This window comes from Actinia tenebrosa, unplaced genomic scaffold, assembly GCF_029948245.1.
Source record: "Actinia tenebrosa isolate PJP-AT-01 unplaced genomic scaffold, QUT_ActTen_1.0 PGA_scaffold16__25_contigs__length_10494907, whole genome shotgun sequence".
Lineage (NCBI taxonomy): Eukaryota > Metazoa > Cnidaria > Anthozoa > Actiniaria > Actiniidae > Actinia > Actinia tenebrosa.
Genome location: NW_028292576.1, coordinates 5,027,181 through 5,046,378, shown reverse-complemented (window position 1 = coordinate 5,046,378; position 19,198 = coordinate 5,027,181). Strand labels below are relative to the sequence as shown.

Sequence of the window (19,198 nt, the reverse complement as noted above, 5' to 3'; positions counted from 1 at the left end):
ATGATAGTTCTTCTGGTTTCCTTATCCTGATTCTTCTGCTTTTTCTTCGTCATGCATCTTCTTGTCATAATCATTTTGAACTTTTTATTCTGGCTTTCGTTTCTTAGAAATTCTTCCATGATCTTAATGAAATTCTTCTCTTGTTTTTGATCTTATTTTTGTTCTTCTCATTTTACTTGTTGTTGTTGTTGTTGTTCTTCTTCTTCTTCTTCTTCTCCTTCTTCCCGTCTTCTTTCCCTTCTCATCTACTTCTCAGCTTGTTCTTGTTTACTGCGAGTATCAGTGCCTATTTGCCGTCTTTTAAAATGAAAATAATTAAAATTAAAATAGTAATGATGAAAAGGTAAATTATACACCGTGAAAAGATGAAAAAACTTACTGACGTTTCGGACGCTAGTCCTTCGTCGGAGTAAAAGAGGGAAAAGACGAAGGACTAGCGTCCGAAACGTCAGTAAGTTTTTTCATCTTTTCACGGTGTATAATTTACCTTTTCATCATTATTTCATTAGAAACACCGACGCAGCTCACACTAGTTTTTAGCTAGTTATCTCTTAAAATTAAAATAATAAAATAAAAATTAATTAAAATAAGTTTATTTCAAAAACGACATCTGGAAGCTGGTCAATTAATCAATTAGTTCGACAATTCAGAGAAGCCCTTATTAACGATTACATTAATTACAAAGACGATAATTCAACAATGCAATTTCATTACAAGACGTTGAAATTGTTTTTTGTTACGTGAGTCATTTGGGGTGTGTATGGTCTCTTTTCTATCCTTAAAAAGGTATTTTTACTCGTAAAAGAAAGTTTGTAGACATTAATTAAATGATACATAGAGTGCAAACGATATAACAGTGAAACTTTAGCAATACTAAATAGCATAATTTCATGCAAATTCCATTGTTTTCTATTGTTTAATTACACAGCTTCTCATTAGTCCCATATTGGTAACTGTCCAATTAGTATATGTAATAGAACTCCATGCTGTCCAATTAAGAAATAATTGGACGAAGAAAATTCTGAGGACTTCCAAAATTGGATGAGGCCGTATGCCGAGTCCTATTTGGCAGTCAGAGGAATTTTGAAAATATTTTTCTTCATCTTCTTTATCATCATCTTTTCGTCTTCTACTTTTGTTGGTGTTTGCAACTGCGTGTATGTGTTATCCGTTTTTATAAGCTTATTAAGAAAATAAAAGTGGTACATAAGTCGGTTAAACAATTAGTTCGACTAGTCAAAGAAGCCCTTATCATCAAGAATAAAATTACAAAGACGATTATTTAACAATGCAGGTGGATGAACTTAGTGTTCATTGAACGTTGCCTTTAATTATTAATTACATCAGAATGTCAAAAACCCGCATTAATTATTTTCAATAAACAATTATTGGTTTAGGTTGGACGGGTTTGGAAGATATTACGGCCTTGGTCTTGATAATTTAGTATCACATTCAAAAACCTACAGAACTTATGATCAATAGTAAAATGTAAAATAATAGAACTTAGCCAGTAGATTTTCTCCTGATTCGATAAATGTTCAATCTACAGAAATTCATTATTAATATAAAGCAAAATATACAATTTTTATGTAAAATTCACACATCATCGCAGCTATTGCTCGAACGTTCTCAGCACACCACAAGAGGCCAGATAAGACCGGTAAAATGTAATAATGAAATTTTTTGATAAAATATTACGTGACCTAACAAGTACTATTGATTTTATTTTCTCCTTTGATTTCTCCACGGTAGGTGGCATTTTATCAACTACTTTCAATTTTCTGTATGTGGAAGAGTGGAGTAGTCCAAGCTGGTAAGAATATTACGATATCAATAATATACAGTAAGATATAAAATGCCAGGCCATGCCATTCCATGTTATACCCTAAACTACTCTACCCTACCCTACCCTACCCTACCCTACCCTACCCTACCCTACCCTACCCTACCCTACCCTACCCTGTCCTACCCTACCCTACCCTACCCTACCCTACCTACCTTACCCTACCCTATCCTATCCTATTCTACCCTACCCTACCTTACCCTACCCTGTCCTACCCTACCCTACCCTACCCTACCCTACCCTACCCTACCCTACCCTACCTTACCCTACCCTACCCTACCCTACCTTACCCTACCCTGTCCTACCCTACCCTACCCTACCCTACCCTACCCTACCCTACCCTACCTTACCCTACCCTACCCTACCCTACCCTACCCTACCCTACCCTACCCTACCCTAACCTACCCTTCCCTACCCTACCTTACCCTACCCCACCCCACCCCACCCCATCTTAAATTTTTAATTTCTTAAATATTTTGTAAGGGTTGGTTGTTCCAGAGCTATTTATTTCGTCGAGCATGCGCAGTAAGAAATAAAGACTGGGTACGAGATTAGTAGGTTGGGCCATCAATATCAGATGGTTATTTGATTGTCAATAATATTTACTATTCTTAGCCACAACTTAAACCAACACTACCTGTTTTAATCAAAACCTAGCCCCACGTAGCGACCTTATCTAACCACAAAATGTAAATAGGAAATCAGGTTTAGCTATATATAGACGAACCTAGACAGCTCTTTCTCATACTGAATAGACTTAAATTTGGATTAACGGAAGGCCGAGCCTAAGGCTGTAGCTGTAGTTTGAACAGGAAAGCATGGACCTAAGTTAGAACTAATGCCCTAGTAAGGAAATCCTTCTAAAACCTAACCTACTAAGGAAACGTCTTTCCAGTCAGCTTCACTGCACCTTAAACTCGTAGCAAACCGATCGTATTTTCAAAGTTAACACACCAGTTTCGAGTTCCAAATTACGCAGTGTTCCTTGATTACAGACTCATTTACACAGGGTTAGCCTCGTATCAGTACTATCTAAATATTCACAAATACCAACGGTAATGTAAAGAATGCACAAATTCAACAATACAAACACTTTGAAACTCGACGGACCTTCACTTGAATACGTTAATATTCTACACAAAATCGAGGCTAACCCTGTGTAAATGAGTCTGTAATCAAGGAACACAGCGGTAATTTGGAATTCGAAACGGGTCTACTAGTCTCCTAAATGACAAGTCGAATAAAGAGTGGTACTCCAGGCGATCCCGGAGCTATTTCAACCAGTTCTAAAAAATACTGCGTTCACTGCAGTCTGACTAGGGGAAATCTATCGACTTGTCAAAATCTCTCATGTGCGACAACCAAAACATTCTCGTGACGAGTAATACTGGTGCAAACCAATTAGAGAGCGCATGTAAAAATGTATATTATAAATGTATAAATATATAATTGTGCAACTCGGCTCGGGGTCAGATCACGAAATCCTGCAATAATTAGCAGACCGTCTCAACGAGAGTTAAATTCAGTCTGTACGCATGCTACCATAACCCCAACTCTAACCCTAACAATAACAATAACCATAACCATAACTATGTTATAATTAATTTCCAGGAAATCTTGCCCTTCAGCAGCCATCCGAGTTATCATCTGTTTACTTGAACACAAGATTCCCTATATATGCCGTTGATGGCTCTCCTAACGGCGGACCTTCTGCAACTCTTTGCGCTAACTCTGCCCAAGATAATCCATACTGGATTGTTGATTTGGGAAAAACTTTTATCATTGACGAAGTGTTCATTATTGGACGATCTGACTGTTGCTTTACAAGAATGTTTGGCAGTGAAATTAGAGTTGGTAAGAAAGCACAACAAAAATGTTTAGCTATTCATGATTTATACTTTGTGTTTGGGGGGGGGGGGGGGGGGGGGGGGGAAAGGGGCTAAATGGATATTGAAGGAAGCCACCAATTCTTTTAGTCAAAATTTAGGGGGCGATCAAAAAATGGTGGCCAGCTTTATATTCTACAGTTCTGAGGGGGCACAAATAAATATTACTTTTGTAAAGGGTGCTATCAAAACGATGATACTTTAAAACTCAGAATCGACAAAGCTCCCAACACCAACACAACCCATAAATTATTAAGGGTGCCCTTTTAATAATGACGCCCCTAAACTACCTAACTCTCTGACTGACTTAATTAATAAATACTGTGCAATATCCTCCATAGAACCTTTACTGTACTTCATGTATTATCGACATATGGAGCTCATCCCATCAATCTCATTTCAGGTGACCAGTTTGGAGAAGGTGGTGCTTCAAATCCTAAATGCACAAACATTCCATCCTTTTCCGGTCAGTTAAAGTCAGCGTTTAAATGTTCACCTGGTTTAAGAGAAAGGTATGTCAGTATTCACCTACCAGGGGCCAACAAGGAATTAACTTTATGTGAAGTAATGGTCAACCGCAATCCTACCGGTAAGCAAAGCCCCCTCTTATTAACAATTAAGCTACGAGGTCGAGTTTTCAATGAGTCAATAGATAGTGGATGAGGCGCGTAGCGCCGAATCGACTATTTGATTCATAGAAAAGGAGAACGAGTAGTCTAATTGTTTTAGCATAAACCTACTAGCTAATATTATAGTATTGAAAACAAAGAATGACTACACTGGAAACTTTACTGTACAAAGTGACGGTCAATCGGCGGCAATGTTTTCATTCATCTTTGCGAACTCGACTCGAAGTCTTGAAGTACAAGTTTAAACTTGCTCTATTTCTGTAGCTTTTTTCTCTATTATTACGGTTATGACTCTCTTTCTAAGATTTTTCGCCTTTTTAGCTGCTTTTTGAAACTTTTCGAATTGAATAAGTGATTAAGAGCGTATGTCTGCGTCGAGAATCTTAAATCAGTTTCAAAAAATCGAATTTCTTTTTATTGTACCAAAACAACCCTTTGGGTAAGTTGTTTTAGGAAATAATATCAAAATGTCCCAGCGCGCTTTTATTTTTGAGAAAATTGCAAAAGTTTGAAAAATCGATTAAAATGGGTAATTTTCCTAATTAATGTGCAAAAATCGGTGGCCATCTTTAAAGAGCTCTCAATAGATCAAAAAGAATCCAAATGAATTCATATTTCCCAGGCAGTTAAATCAACTCTATATCTTTAAGAATGGTTCAAGAATTTGTAATAAATTGCTTTTTAAATACGAGAAATCGGCCTTCTAAAACATGTTGTGTTTTTATGATCGAGCGGCAGTCAAATTATAGGTGAAATTCAGCCTCCAATATCGCTGCTGGTACCTAATAAATCGACAGAACACTTGCACAGCACGAAATTACACATATTCTAGTTTATTTGTGCCAAGTTTTAGCTCCGACTATTAAATTGCCACCGCGTGAAGAAATTTCAACTTGTAGTGTTCAAACACGCTATACGGCTAATCAATTACACGGGTTGTTTATCAATATAACACTAAATCGACTCAATATTTCTTCTTTTTTTTTAAATTTTTTTATTAAGATGATTTGCCAAGAGTATAAATAGCATAACTAGAGAGTAAATACTCTTCAATCAAGTGGTTCTCTGTGTTAATCCACGATAATTGAGCGCACGGCTTAAGCTTAAAACCATGCCACACAATCTAGGGTCAGGACAAGAGCACCCCGTCATCGGTGGCTCTAGCTAGATTTCTTCCCCAATGCAAAAGATTTATCTCCTACTCTGAGATACTAAATGCTCTATGAATTTAGCCGGTTTTTAAACTATTGAACCGGTTTTTGATGAATTAATACCATGACTGTCTTGAGACTTGCATGTAAACATTTAACGTCCTAGCGAGCTGTCAACGGCACTCTAATTAAACACATGAATTCTACCAAATCATTATCGTAACTTACCAGTTACCAAACCACCAAACTTTGATTACTTGGTCTGAACAGATATTACAAGTTTCTTTAACTCCAAATATCATTAGGCGTTTTCCCTGTTTTAACGGATGGCAAGACTGTGGAGTGACAGTCGGAGCATGCTTTGTCACTACAAGTTGAATTAATTTTCCCCAAAAAGTTAATTATTATCTATTTGAAAACTTAAGTCAAGCCCATCCATTATTTTCCTTAAAATTCTGAGACTTCGTTGATGATTTTTTACTGTTCCAATTAGAATTGCAATACTAGCCTTTTTGTGATTGAGCAATTATTCAAGGACTCTTTTTATTTAAAACATAACTCTCTTTTATCGGATAACTTGAAATACTACTCGAGAGCTGGAGGACACTACATAATGAATATGGCTTTTTTCGTATTCTTTAGCTTAGGAGTGTTTTATATGATAACGGAAGAAATCTAAGCCTGATCTATTTGCTTTAGATAATAAATTTTGACGAGCAAAGTGTAAAAAAACGCATGAGAAAACAATTTTTCATAGATGATTTAGGTGAAAAGCAGCACGCGTTCAGCAACGAAGTATAATATTTTTGAATTATTTTGTACCAAAGTGGAAATTGACGTAATTTATTCATTCGTTCATTCTTTTTTCTTTCATTCTTTCTTTCCAGTCTTTCCGGTTGTTTTTATTCTCTCTTCTCTTCTCTTCTTTTTATATTGAACAACGAAAATTAAAGTGCTGGATCTGGAACATCTATAAACTTGGCTCCAAGCGGCTCAACACAGATAAACTAACCCTTACAAGAATTCATGGATGTGTTTGACTGTAAGCTATCGATAAAACTCATTGTTGACAGCTACAATTATCAAACACGTCTTTGAGTAGTTCTAAATAAGGGGCTTTGCGACGAATCGGAGGTTTAGGGACTTGAAGGCCAAGATTTTCACATATGAGCTGCAACATTCCAACTTTTAGATTTTTTAAGGTATTATCTTCAGTCATGGCACAAACGTTGTAATGATCGAAGACAATAGGATGCTGCAGATGGATGGATTCTATTGCTTTATCTGTGGCAGCTGCAAAACGCTCTTCTTCCTCGACAGCGTGAAGGTCAAGCTCTCATGGTGTTTGCTTTCGGATCTTGGCCACAAGGCGTGAAAAATAGGAGGCGATTTGCTGAGTACTCAAAAACTCTTGAACTTTGAAGAGCCTCTCTCCATCTTGACCACGCGCACGCCTCATCTCCACAGCAACAGCTTCAGCATTAGCTTTCCTCCCAGTCGTCAGACCAATTTGGAATTTTGCGGAAAGATACGATTTCTGGTTTTTGTTAAAGCGGTACGCCTTTTTCGTTGCTCTGAGAGCCCAGCCTTGACTAACAGTGGTGACGCTTGTTTTCCCCCCTTGAACTGGAGCTGCTTGGAGAGTTGGTATTACTCCAACACCCTCTTCTAGCTCGCACTTATATCCCATCTTTGCGAGATCCATAAGGGAGTGCTTCTCGAGGGCCCTAGTACATTTTTCGGAAGTCAAGTGCCTTTCTAAATTCCCGACCTTCTGAAAAACACGAATGCAACCATCATGTAGGCAAGAGTAGAGTGCTTGGGAGGTATGGTCTGTACTCATATGTTCCGGCTCAACATTCTGCTCAGCGGGTTCGGTTAGCGTCTCCGGTTGGGTCTTACGAGAGGCTTGGGGAGTAAAATATTTAAATTCTCCTGGTGAGAAAGACGAGCTAAGCCATTTATGATTGGCCTCTGAAAGAAAAGGGTAAAAAAATTAAGTGGTAGAAAATGGCAAGAAATCTAACTCAGTAATCCATTTACCTGTAGTCGAGGACTTTTCAATTTTGATGACTTTCCCAGTGCCTATACCATAAGCACGCCAGACTTTAATTTTCTCTCCAGACACAAACTCAAAATTGTTAAGCTTACTTATGTTTGGGATCTTTTGTGTGGTCTCTTGAGAGTTAGCAATGGATTGCAGTGAAACGACTCGAACACCCTTTACTCCCCCATTGGAAAGGAGGGCACTCTCTAGTTGTTTGGCGGTAACAACATCATTTCCTTCATTAATATACACGCGAATGTGCGATTTGCATGTTGCTGCCAACCTATCTGCCGCTCCTTTACCTCCCTGAGGATCGCTGAAATCAAGACGGGCTATTTTTACTCCAGTAGATCGTGATATTTCTGGACATGAAAGGATCGTTGTGGCCGAATGATAACACCCAGCGTTGTCTTGACGGAGGTATGCCTTACTGATTTCAGGGTGTTCTTGCTTCAAGGTTTGAAGGACATCCTGCATTGTAGAAACAACAGCTGGGCTATCTTGGCTGCACGATTGAATCACATGAACAAATCCCTGCCACTGTAGCTTGTCATCAAGTCGCCGGTACACAACAGAGATGTGCCAAGAGATACCACCCTTACCAAACCAGTCAGACTGCGACTCCTTGTACCTCTGTGGCAGGAACTTCATCGCCCAGTCGTTGACAATCAATACCGTTCGATGATCAATCAGTTCCAGGGTGTCAAAACGCGCTTGGTCTTGATTCCAAGATCGGAGTATGTGACACTTCCATGACTTGATGGCAAGCGTTGCCGACTGTATGATATACAGAGCTTCATCTCGTTCATCATCGGAGGGTATTGGCAAGCTTTGGCGCATTTTTCAATTTCCTTCAAAGTTTCCCCCAGCACTAAACATTGACCACATGTATCCTCATGTTTGTGACTACAGGCCTTCCTAAAATCTGACTCGCAACCATCACTGAGGGAGAATACAACACAGTGGTCCGCTACCTCCGCAGCTTTGGCCAGATGCACCTGTCAGAAAACAGTCAAACTTCAACACATGTAAAAGGACACCAATTTCCATTCAAAAACGTAGTCAATGCCATAAATTTCATAAAAAGAATATCGAATATATAATAGAAATTGTTAGGCCATCATTGACATTATAGCCTTACTTACTGCCACTATCAAAAATGACAGCACGCTTGTGTTAGTTGAGTTAATTAGCTGTTAGTAAATGTTTTGGAGATGTGCAAATGGCAAATAAGTAGTCCAATCGCACATTGAAAATATAAAATAAAAATGAATAAAAGGGCTATGAAGACTGGGAGTGAGGGCCGAAGGCAAAACAGAGCTAAACGTGTTTTGATGAAATTTACTGCTTAGCTGTTTTGTCTTACTATACTGTCTGCACGAGAAAATAAAAATTACGATAAGAAAGAAAATTCGGCGCAAGCATTCAGTTAGCGTGTACTGTGTTTACAAATATTGCTGTTCTTTCTAACTTTAAATTGTAATGAAAGGGTTTACCTTATAATCTCCCTTTAAATAGAGTTTAGTTGCCTTCAGAGCATCTGTCATTCTCATTCCCCAGTCCCGCTCAGCACCATATTCAATCAGTTTGGGAACTAATGCCAACAGTTCATCAAACGCTCTTGTACCATCCGCAGAAAAGTAATCAAGGCCGTGAAGAGACTTTCTCACTGAGGCACTGCATTCAGAAAGTATGCGATACATTGTACTTTCGCTAAATGGACGAAAATTTGTCTCTTGGCAGAATCGAACATACTGTAGCACAGTTCGACGAGGTATCATAGTGCGTATCACATTAGGCACTTCGAGGACTTGACCAGAGGAAAGAGTAAGGTGTTTTTGGCCATAAGGGAGGTCTTGGACCAAATGCGGACTAGTAATAAAGGATAAGAAATGACTGAGCTGCTGCTTTGGATCTACTTTGATACGTGATGCTTTTTGAACAGGAACTGGTACACCTCTACCAAGCTGAAGACAATGTAAGTTTGCTGAAGTGTAACGGTACTTGGTAAGACCAGGAATGTATGAATTTGTTACACTGAAGCTCGCTAAACCAGCCATTATTGAGAGGATTTGTCGACGGGTATCCCAGCTAGACGCATTATTGTAGGTTTCTGCAAGGGCCTCTCGGTAGCGGTGGTCTGTCTTTGTTAGCTCATCAGTACCAAGGAGCTTACTAGTAGTGCTGGATGATATCAGAGCTTGCCAGAGGTGTCCAGCGTTGTCAGGAGAAACAGTTTGGAGCACAGCAGCTACAATCTCAGCGCTCCTCTTTGTATAGCGTTGTTTGGTCACTTCACTGATCTCATTCCAGTCTAACCATCGTCTTTGAAGGGGTGGAATCTTTGAAGCTACTAAAAACTTGTTCAGTTGTTGAAGTGATTGGCTTCGCACTTCATCACTATACGAGGAAGCACTAGTACTCGCAGTATCTGGGCTCAGAAAGGTCTCGTCTGAAGCTTTGATGGCAGAAATAGCTTCGTCACTTTGTGTGGACGCAGTACTCGCAGTATCCGGACTGAAAATATTAACTTCTTCAATCTGCAGTTTCTTGAGGGACTCTATAAGTCCAGTCTCATCAGCTGTTTCTTTTTCCCTCTTCTGAGTGATCTAATTGAAAATATTAGGAATTTGAATGATGTTTTAACCAATCGGCCGTATGCTTTTGTCTCTAATTTTTGGTGACCACATGAAAAAATAGTAATACGACTCAAAATGCTAACCTCCTTGCCTGATGCTTTGGACATATCGTTATTGCTTTGTGAGAATCATCGGGTGAGAATATACCTAAAGACAATTTTTTATCAACTGATATTCATATTAAAAGGCAGGCAACGATGAAAAATGGATAATGGCAAGTGTTCTTTCGATTTATTAGGTACCAGCAGCGATATTGGAGGCTGAATTTCACCTATAATTTGACTGCCGCTCGATCATAAAAACACAACATGTTTTAGAAGGCCGATTTCTCGTATTTAAAAAGCAATTTATTACAAATTCTTGAACCATTCTTAAAGATATAGAGTTGATTTAACTGCCTGGGAAATATGAATTCATTTGGATTCTTTTTGATCTATTGAGAGCTCTTTAAAGATGGCCACCGATTTTTGCACATTAATTAGGAAAATTACCCATTTTAATCGATTTTTCAAACTTTTGCAATTTTCTCAAAAATAAAAGCGCGCTGGGACATTTTGATATTATTTCCTAAAACAACTTACCCAAAGGGTTGTTTTGGTACAATAAAAAGAAATTCGATTTTTTGAAACTGATTTAAGATTCTCGACGCTTACAGACATACGCTCTTAATTAATCAATTTTAATCAATTTTAATCAATTTTAGATAACTTCATATTTCAAAGGTTGTTTTATATTTTATCTTATTAGTTGTTATGTAGTGTTTACAAAACGAGTAGTAGTGTTTTATCAGGTATAAAAGCACGAGGCGTAGCCGAGTACTTTTATACCTGATAAAACACGATCTACGAGTTTTTTGAACTGCTTAAAACACTCATGAACAATTTATAAGATTTTGGTTCAACTGGAGCCACCATACACGTCACGAGCATGGATTTTTATACTTCGATAGAGATTTGATGTCACGGGCATGCTCAACCAGATTCAATAGAAGCTCCCACACGTTGGATATTGCGATATTTCGCACCATGCACGGTCTCATCTCGCTTGGCTGCTTTCCGATTTACCCCCGAAGTTTGGTAACAAACAGTTGTTTTTTTTATTCAAACGTGGGACGTTTGTCATGATGTACTTTGTCAGTGTGAGTGAATAGAATCGAGGCGAACATGCCTCAAATTAAAACTTCAAGAAAGGAGCGAGCAAGACTTTTGAGTTTAGATAAAGAACCATACTTCGGGAGTAAATCGGAAAGCAGCCAAGCGAGATGAGACCGTGCATGGTGCGAAAGAATTTGATGTTATGATCATTAGCAAACAATAGAATTCCCAGAGCATCAAATCGTTGGGAAACGATCAATGTTTTCTGTATTTCTCGTTCGCTTTAGATCGCTTTAAATGAGTTCAATAGTCTTGCAATTTTGTGTAATATTAGTTTAAGTTCAAATTTGTATCCTGACGTAATTTTGAGAGAAATAATCAGCGAATTTTAGAATAATGGAAGATCTAGTAAGATTGACTAGAAAACTGCAATGAAAAGTGCGCATCAAATGTTTACCCCGTCTTCTGCACTATACGTTTTCACAAAATCGCATAAGTCGATTACCTTCAAAATGTTCCTTTTAAAACTAGATACAGAGTAAAACTAAATGAGCAATGACTTTTGTGAATATATAGCTCTGAAATATTAATTTCGGCCGTATGAAATCCATTGTTTAGTTTTGAAGTAGATTATGCACTATATTTAAATAATCTCAAATATCTCATTATTAGCTAGATAGATTTTTTCAAAAATCCCCACAAATGGAGGCATCCAGTATATAATTATGTGGTACGAAGCATTTTAGTGTCGAACGCTCTGCAAGGCTAAAATTATTTTCTAAACGAAATCAAATATTTCATCATAATCACGTGTTATGACGTCCGATCTCATAAAAAACTGCATCAAACATTAATTCAATCTTTATGTGACTTATGTGCAAAAAAGATTTGCAATAGGATAAAAGACGTTTATGCACTAGCGTTCCAAAAGTGGAAGGTAGCGGTCAAGCGTGAGGGGGTCGAGCCACCTTAAGGACCCCAACTGACTTCTCCTTAAGACGGGGGGGGGAGGGTTGGGTATTTCAAGTTATGAATGCTGTGAGCCAACTGAGAGAGAGCTGGGTGAACATTGGCTGCGAAGAACAATATTTTGGAAATATATCGGTGCTTCTCCAAATAGAGTATCATTACGTGACGTCACGAAAAACAAAATTTTGCTTTTTTCGATCCTCAATTTCGATAGAACATCAAGGAAGACGTTAACAAGCCAAATTTTAAGAATATCGGTTAAAAAGCAACGGAGATATGACCGTTTGAATATATAATTTCCAATGAACCAGGGCAAAAATACAGATTTGTATAAGTAAATTATATATTCAAACGGCCGTATCTCTGTTGCTATTCAACCAATTCTCCTGAAATTTGGCGTGTTAACGTCTTTCTTGATTTCCTATCAAAATCGAGGATGGAAATTATAATACAGTGAAAATGATATTTTGTGACGTCATCACTTCGGTACTCTATGATGAGTGGGAAAGGATGGCCATGACTCATCTCAACCTCATTAGCTCGGTAGTAATCTAAACAAACTTATACTTATACTAAGGTGTTGTGTATTTTAGGAATTTTACCCTCAATCTCACACTACCTCAATGATTATCGAAATGAGGATAACGAGGTAGTATTGTAACGTTTTATTGAACAGGTGACAGCCTGATTTATCATGGTAACTCTAACCCCAGATGTGGAGGCATTTACACCATGGAAACTCTCAGCAAAAAGTCCTTCTACTGTAAGCCGAGAAAGACTGGGCGCTATGTCAACATCAGGCTGATTCACATGGGAATACTGACACTCTGTGAAGTTGAAGTTTATTCCGAGAGCAAAGGTATTCCATGACTAGCTATTGAATATTTAACACTTATTTACTGGGACCGAGGGAAACAGTATGTTTTGTGGTCCCGAAACCGCTGATGTTTCACGAGGCGGACCGAGTATACGCTCTGAGTGTTTACCGCTGCACTATCCGTGCCAAGCAGCGCCGGCGTCGCTTCTTTAGCGATTACTCTCCTCTAATAAGTTAATCAAATTTACCTTCAGTACAGTAAAATAGACCTGTCTATTGAAACAATCACACATATTTAAACCCAATCCGTCTGTCCTGGCGCCCTTGAGAAACGTGTAAATGAATTTTGCAAACGCGCGCTCAAATGTGTTGCTTTCTGTGACACACTCTCGACCAATAGAAATTGAGGAAAATTGAACTTTGACACTTGGTATATAATAATATAAATTGTTTTCTTTCAAACTTACGCTTGGAAGAAAATTTGATTTATCACAGCTTACAAATTGTTTAAATGACAAAGAATCGTAGAATCAGTTATTCTTCTATTTACAATTTGTGTTTCAAATTGGAATGATAAATTTGAGCCCAGAACATTTTAAAAGCAATCATAATAACCTAGGTTTTATTTCAAATAAGCCTGTCCTAATAGTCCTGAGAAAAGTTTTTCGACCTCGGTCGATCACATAGAAATAGAATGCAGCTGGTTAGATGTCGCTAGATTAGCAAAAGGAGGAGCGGGATTAAAGATTGGCATTGAAGACATCGGCGAAGTGAAAATTTAAATCTCCTTTTTTTTGAGCGGAAGATAATTTATTAAATCCTCGTTGCAAGACGTCAGGAAGAAAGGATTTAGACTATTTAGTCTTTAAAAATCTCCAAAAAGCCTTGGGGTTGCCAGTAACGATTCAGCGAGACCCGCTATGTCTCTCTCTTGTTGGCATTGATCCAGCATATAATATGCTGGCGCTTTGCGAAACATTTCCCAAAAAATGTGTCGAGTTTGAAGACTTTTCTTAATAGTCCCCTTTTTCTTATAGTCTTTCAACCCTTAAGTGTTGTGATACAGATTCGTGATCACCAAACTGAACTTTTTCAATCATCGCGTTGACAATGTTCTGTTTGCGGGATCATTATCGAATTTAAACCAGTTATTGCTCTTGGTTCGAAGTTGGTACTAATATACATTTTATTAAAATCAAAGCTTTCAACGCAAAAAATAGAGAAAAATCGGAAATTGGGAAAAATAAAATTGCGCATATTAAAATGTTATCTAGAAAAACTGTTAACTTCTAAGAATCCAAACAAAATATCAAAGATTTAAAGAAATTCTTATGTTAGATTTGGAGAAAATCGCACGAACATTTTATACTCTCAGTTTTGTTAATCGCTTTTGCGCGCGCGCACTCGGTTTAAAAAACTACTATCGAATAAAATTACGTCATAAATATCTTAAAATGTTGTTGTTGCTCTTGTTTTTAAACTGTGCAAGTTTGGTCAACTATTTCCTTGCTGATCTTGTGATCAATTTTTATTTTTTACAATTTCCAATTTTTCTCCATTTTCTTGCGTTGAAAACTTAAACGTTAAAAAAATGTACATTAGTACAAACTTCAAACCAATAAGAGCAATAACTGGTATAGATTCGAAAAATGATTCAAAAAGAACATTGGCAACGAGATGATTTGAAAAACTTCAGTTTGGTGATCACGTATCTGTATCAAAACACCTTTTTAAAATACCTCCTGATAAATATTGCACGCTTCATTTTGCTTTTGTCTATTCATTTTCAATTTGTAAATTGATTTCGTTGTTGTTTTTTTCAGCCATCATAGATATTGATCAGCCAGGCCCCACCGTGGTTCAAGGACTCCCAACCGCTTTGACGTGTCCTGTATTTGGTTACCCAGAACCCTTTGTGGCCTGGGTACGAGACGGAGTCATCCATCAAAACACCACAACCACATCAGTCTTCAAGGAAAACGAGCTGAACGAAAACCGCAATCAATCAAAATGGGAATGCATCGTCTCGAATATCCATGGATCAGATTTCCATCAGTTTCACATTACAGGTGTGATAGTAGAAACATAGTCTACTCTTCTCGTATCCAATCACATTACAGGTGTGATAGTAGAAACATAGTCTACTCTTCTCGTATCCAATCACATTACAGGTGTGATAGTAGAAACATCATAGTCTACTCTACTCGTATCCAATCACATTACAGGTGTAATAGTAGAAACACAGTCTACTCTACTCGTTTCCAATCACATTACAGGTGTGATAGTAGAAACATCATAGTCTACTCTACTCGTATCCAATCACATTACAGGTGTGATAGTAGAAACATCATAGTCTACTCTACTCGTATCCAATCACATTTTTCATTATAGTAATAACTGAACTAAATTTAATTTTCTATCGATTGTTACCATAAAAAAACTTCAGATCAAACAGGGCATAACTAACTCGCGGATTGAATTCTGAAACAACCTTTGGGCTGATTAAAGTCAGGGCATGGCTAACTCACAGATTGAACCCTGAAACAACCTCTGGGCTGATCTTAGTCAGGGCATGGCTAACTCACAGATCAAACCCTGAAACAACCTCTGGGCTGATCTAAGTCAGGGCACGGCTTACTCACAAATTGAACCCTGAAACAACCTCTGGGATGATCTAAGTCAGGGCACGGCTTACTCACAAATTGAACCCTGAAACAACCTCTGGGCTGATCTAAGTCAGGGCATGGTTAACTCACAGATTAAACCCTGAAACAACCTCTGGGATGATCTAAGTCAGGGCATGGCTAGCTCACAGATTGAACTCTGAAACAACCTCTGGGATGATCTAAGTCAGGGGATTGCTAACTCACAAATCGAACACTGAAACAACCTCTGGGCTGATCTAAGTCAGGGCATGGCTAACTTACAGATTGAACCCTGAAACTACTTCTGGGCTGCTTAATGTCAGGGCACGGTAACTCAAGGATTGAATTAGAATTTACCCTCGGATCAAGGCGAAGAGACCAAACTAAATCTATTCACACGTGATTGTGGAGTCCAGGAATTGCAAGTGAAAGAAACAAGTTTACTACTCCAATGCCACTCTTGATTCCCGCTTGAGCTCTGTCTATTCTCCATTAATAACTACATATGTAAATCCATAATAAAAAGATTTGTTTTTCCAGGAGTGTCATGGCACAGAATGTGTGCAAAGCACCAAATAATTGCTACCAAACGAACCTTGAACGATGTTATTAGTAGTCCTGATCAAGCTTCCAATGACACGTCTGTGAATGAGTCTGTGTGGTTCCGCCTCCAGCATCCTGTTACATCTCAATCTATGCAGGTAAGTAAATATGTGCCTAAAGCGACTTTAGAATCCAGTCAACAGCTATTACCAGCTGAGTGGACAAAATGACCGGCCTAAGCAGTTTTGGAACTTGAAAAAAACAAAACAAAAATGGCGATAAAGTGAAATTGTTTTTATTTTTCCTTTGCATGTTTTTGCTTCTTGTATACAAGTTTATTCTATTTTATTCAAAAGAAAATAGAAAAATACGCAAAAGATGGGCTACAGTAGCCTGAGACTGAGGGCTAAACAGCTAAACGCGCTGTGATTGGCTGAAGCAAAATTCACCGCTCAGCTGTTATAGCATAACCCAACTCCTCCAATGCTATACAGATTAGTACATTGTAAATGATGAGGATTAGATCATATCAACTATCATCTCCATTCTTCAATTTGTCAATATCGTTTTCATCTTCTATCACCAATTTCATCACACTGCACCTTTATTGATCATCGTTATTATCATTATCATCGTCATCATATTCCATTAACCCCTTCATCACAATATCACTTTTCTTGAGCCTCATCTTCATCATCATCATCATCATCCCCATCGTCGTCATCTTCCATCACCACCTTCATCACAATTCCACTTTTTTCGATCTTCATCAGCAGCTTAATTAACATTATCAGCATTATCATCACCATCGTCATCATCGTCATCATCTTCCATCACCACCTTCATGAGAAACGTAATTAGCATAATCAGCATTATCATCAACATCGTAATCATCTTTCATTACCGCCTTCATCACACTACCACCTTTCTTGATCCTCATCTTCATCATCGTCTTCGTCTTCCATCACCTTTCTTAATTTTCATTGTAATCGTCATACTTCATTTTATAGATCCCTGAGTCTTGTACTCCTTCCATGCGCTGCTCAACCCAGGCCACCGGCTGGCTGCTTGGTTCTCATCCGGGTATTCAAGACGGAGTAGTTCGTCGTACTGTGTGTTTTAACTGGGATGGCAATTACTGTAAATACAATTTAACACCACTATTCTCGTACGAAGGTGTCATGGCTTCTACGTTTACAAGCTCCAAAAGCCATCATTTGACGTGCAGGCTGCCTATTGTGCAGGTAAGATATCAAAATATTCTATGGTTTACCGTCATAAATTTATGAAGAAAATATATGTTATTGGAAATCGGAATGTCATTACAAACCTACTTGCGTTCATCCCCAGAAATCTCCAATGCATTGAGCCCAAGTGTTATTTTCAAACACGTGACGGTCAATGGCGGCGTCGTAAACCACGTGATTCATACTGAACGTGACCTTGACCCACTCGAGTGCGTAGCAGTCTGTCTGTCACACCAGTCATGCAAATCAATCAACTATCATTCAAGTAGCAGACTGTGTGAGATGAACAGTGCTGCCAGAAGTGACGTGTCGTCCAGTGATTGGATGGAAAGACAAGGAATCTCCCTGTACGAAATGATTAAAACAATCGATAATGGCTCCTGTGAAAAGTGATCATTGATCATAACTTACTTCCAAGGTCTTAAATATGAGGAGGTGCATGAGGAAAATAATTGAGAAAAATTACTTTGTGAAGGAAGGGATACATTTCTTCATGCATGCATTGCACCAAAGATAAAAAGGCAAACTGGTTTACAGCGATACTGTTGCATCGCGACCCACTCTTTCAAAACTTCATTTTGATTTTGGTCTTTTCTGGAACCGTCAATCATCTTGGGCTTATGCAAATAAGTCTTAAAACACGCTCGCTCAGCTTCGGTCATAACAATGATAAATTTTCTAAAATCTAAAATGACTCAAGAGTATTCTAAGGATTTGCGAAGGGAAGTTATTTTCAGTTGAGGGTTGTTTCAGAAAAGACTAAAATTCAAACGAAGTTTTGAAACAGCGCTGGTCGCGATGCAACGGTTAATATTCCTCAAAACCTTCTGTATCAATGTCAGGCAAGTTTTAGATTACTAATGTAGATTACTAATTCCAATAAAGACCTTGTTGGACGCACATGATTTGGCGTTATGTAGAGTGTTATGTATGCTTTTAAGAATGACTATACACATCAAACCACCATACTGGTCACCCTCTGCTCCAAGACGACACACGGTTATAAGCCTTTCAGGATGTAAGGATAATAGTTTTTTACAAATCATTTTTGTTTTACCCAATATGGCTCCTAGATGCCTCTTGCGCATTAAACGTTAAACTACTCGCTTCGACTAGGTGTGATTACCATGACTTCCGGCTCAATCTGTTCAATATTTTCTTGAGTTTCTAAAAGCCACTTGTCGGTTTCTGCCTTTCCCCGTCCTCTGTGCAAAGATTTCAAACTCTTTGTGGTTTTCTTATATTTTATTCCGCACTTCTTTGAGTTGTTTCAAGGTAAGACTGATCAATCGGCGACTCTTTCGCTGGTTCATCAAATTCTAATTGGTTTCTTAATTTAACTCATTTCAATTTTCGACTGCCATTTTGGCGAAGGGTCTACTACCTTTAAAAGTTTTTCTACGATACTTCACAACCCCAAGATAACTTCTTTTTTATCCTGGGATGTCCAAATATTCCTTCAGGTATTCCAGTGTTCTTTTAGGTCAAATGTCCTTTCGTTCTTCCTGTCCTAACTTGTTCAATTCGTTGACTTCAAATCTATCGGTTCTGTTGACATTTTTGGAGACTTTTATCTTCCATCCACTTCTCAAATACCTACCCTGAGATAGTTCGTGGGTTCCCCTACTTCCATCCTGCTCGAGTACTGATGGTTGTAGTGTACTTGACAGGGTGTGGTCTATGCATCC

The 19,198-nt window shown here is 38.3% G+C and overlaps 1 protein-coding gene and 1 pseudogene across 2 annotated transcripts; one reads left to right on the top strand and one right to left on the bottom strand.

The window, feature by feature from the left end:
- The first annotated feature begins 3,071 nt into the window (after positions 1-3,071).
- LOC116298558 (uncharacterized) lies at positions 3,072-17,841 on the top strand. The gene is made up of 8 exons (XM_089031043.1): positions 3,072-3,093; positions 3,455-3,697; positions 4,133-4,318; positions 12,935-13,117; positions 14,899-15,144; positions 16,261-16,421; positions 17,274-17,507; positions 17,614-17,841. The coding sequence occupies exons 1-8, from the start codon at positions 3,072-3,074 to the stop codon at positions 17,629-17,631; spliced, it is 1,293 nt and encodes a 430-aa protein (XP_088887169.1). The 3' UTR covers positions 17,632-17,841.
- LOC148910636 (uncharacterized) lies at positions 6,570-10,302 on the bottom strand (annotated as a pseudogene). The gene is made up of 4 exons (XR_016119993.1): positions 10,279-10,302; positions 9,053-10,165; positions 7,553-8,554; positions 6,570-7,483 (listed from the first exon to the last, which is right to left on the bottom strand). The product of XR_016119993.1 is annotated as an uncharacterized LOC148910636 (transcript).
- Positions 17,842-19,198: the final 1,357 nt, after the last annotated feature.

Bases quoted from the DNA above. Each gene is read 5' to 3' on its own strand.
- LOC116298558 (XM_089031043.1), top strand. From the start codon at position 3,072: ATGACAAGTCGAATAAAGAGTG. The intron at 3,698-4,132 runs GTAAGAAAGCAC...ATCTCATTTCAG, and splicing joins TGGCAGTGAAATTAGAGTTG to GTGACCAGTTTGGAGAAGGT. The intron at 16,422-17,273 runs GTAAGTAAATAT...TTCATTTTATAG, and splicing joins TTACATCTCAATCTATGCAG to ATCCCTGAGTCTTGTACTCC.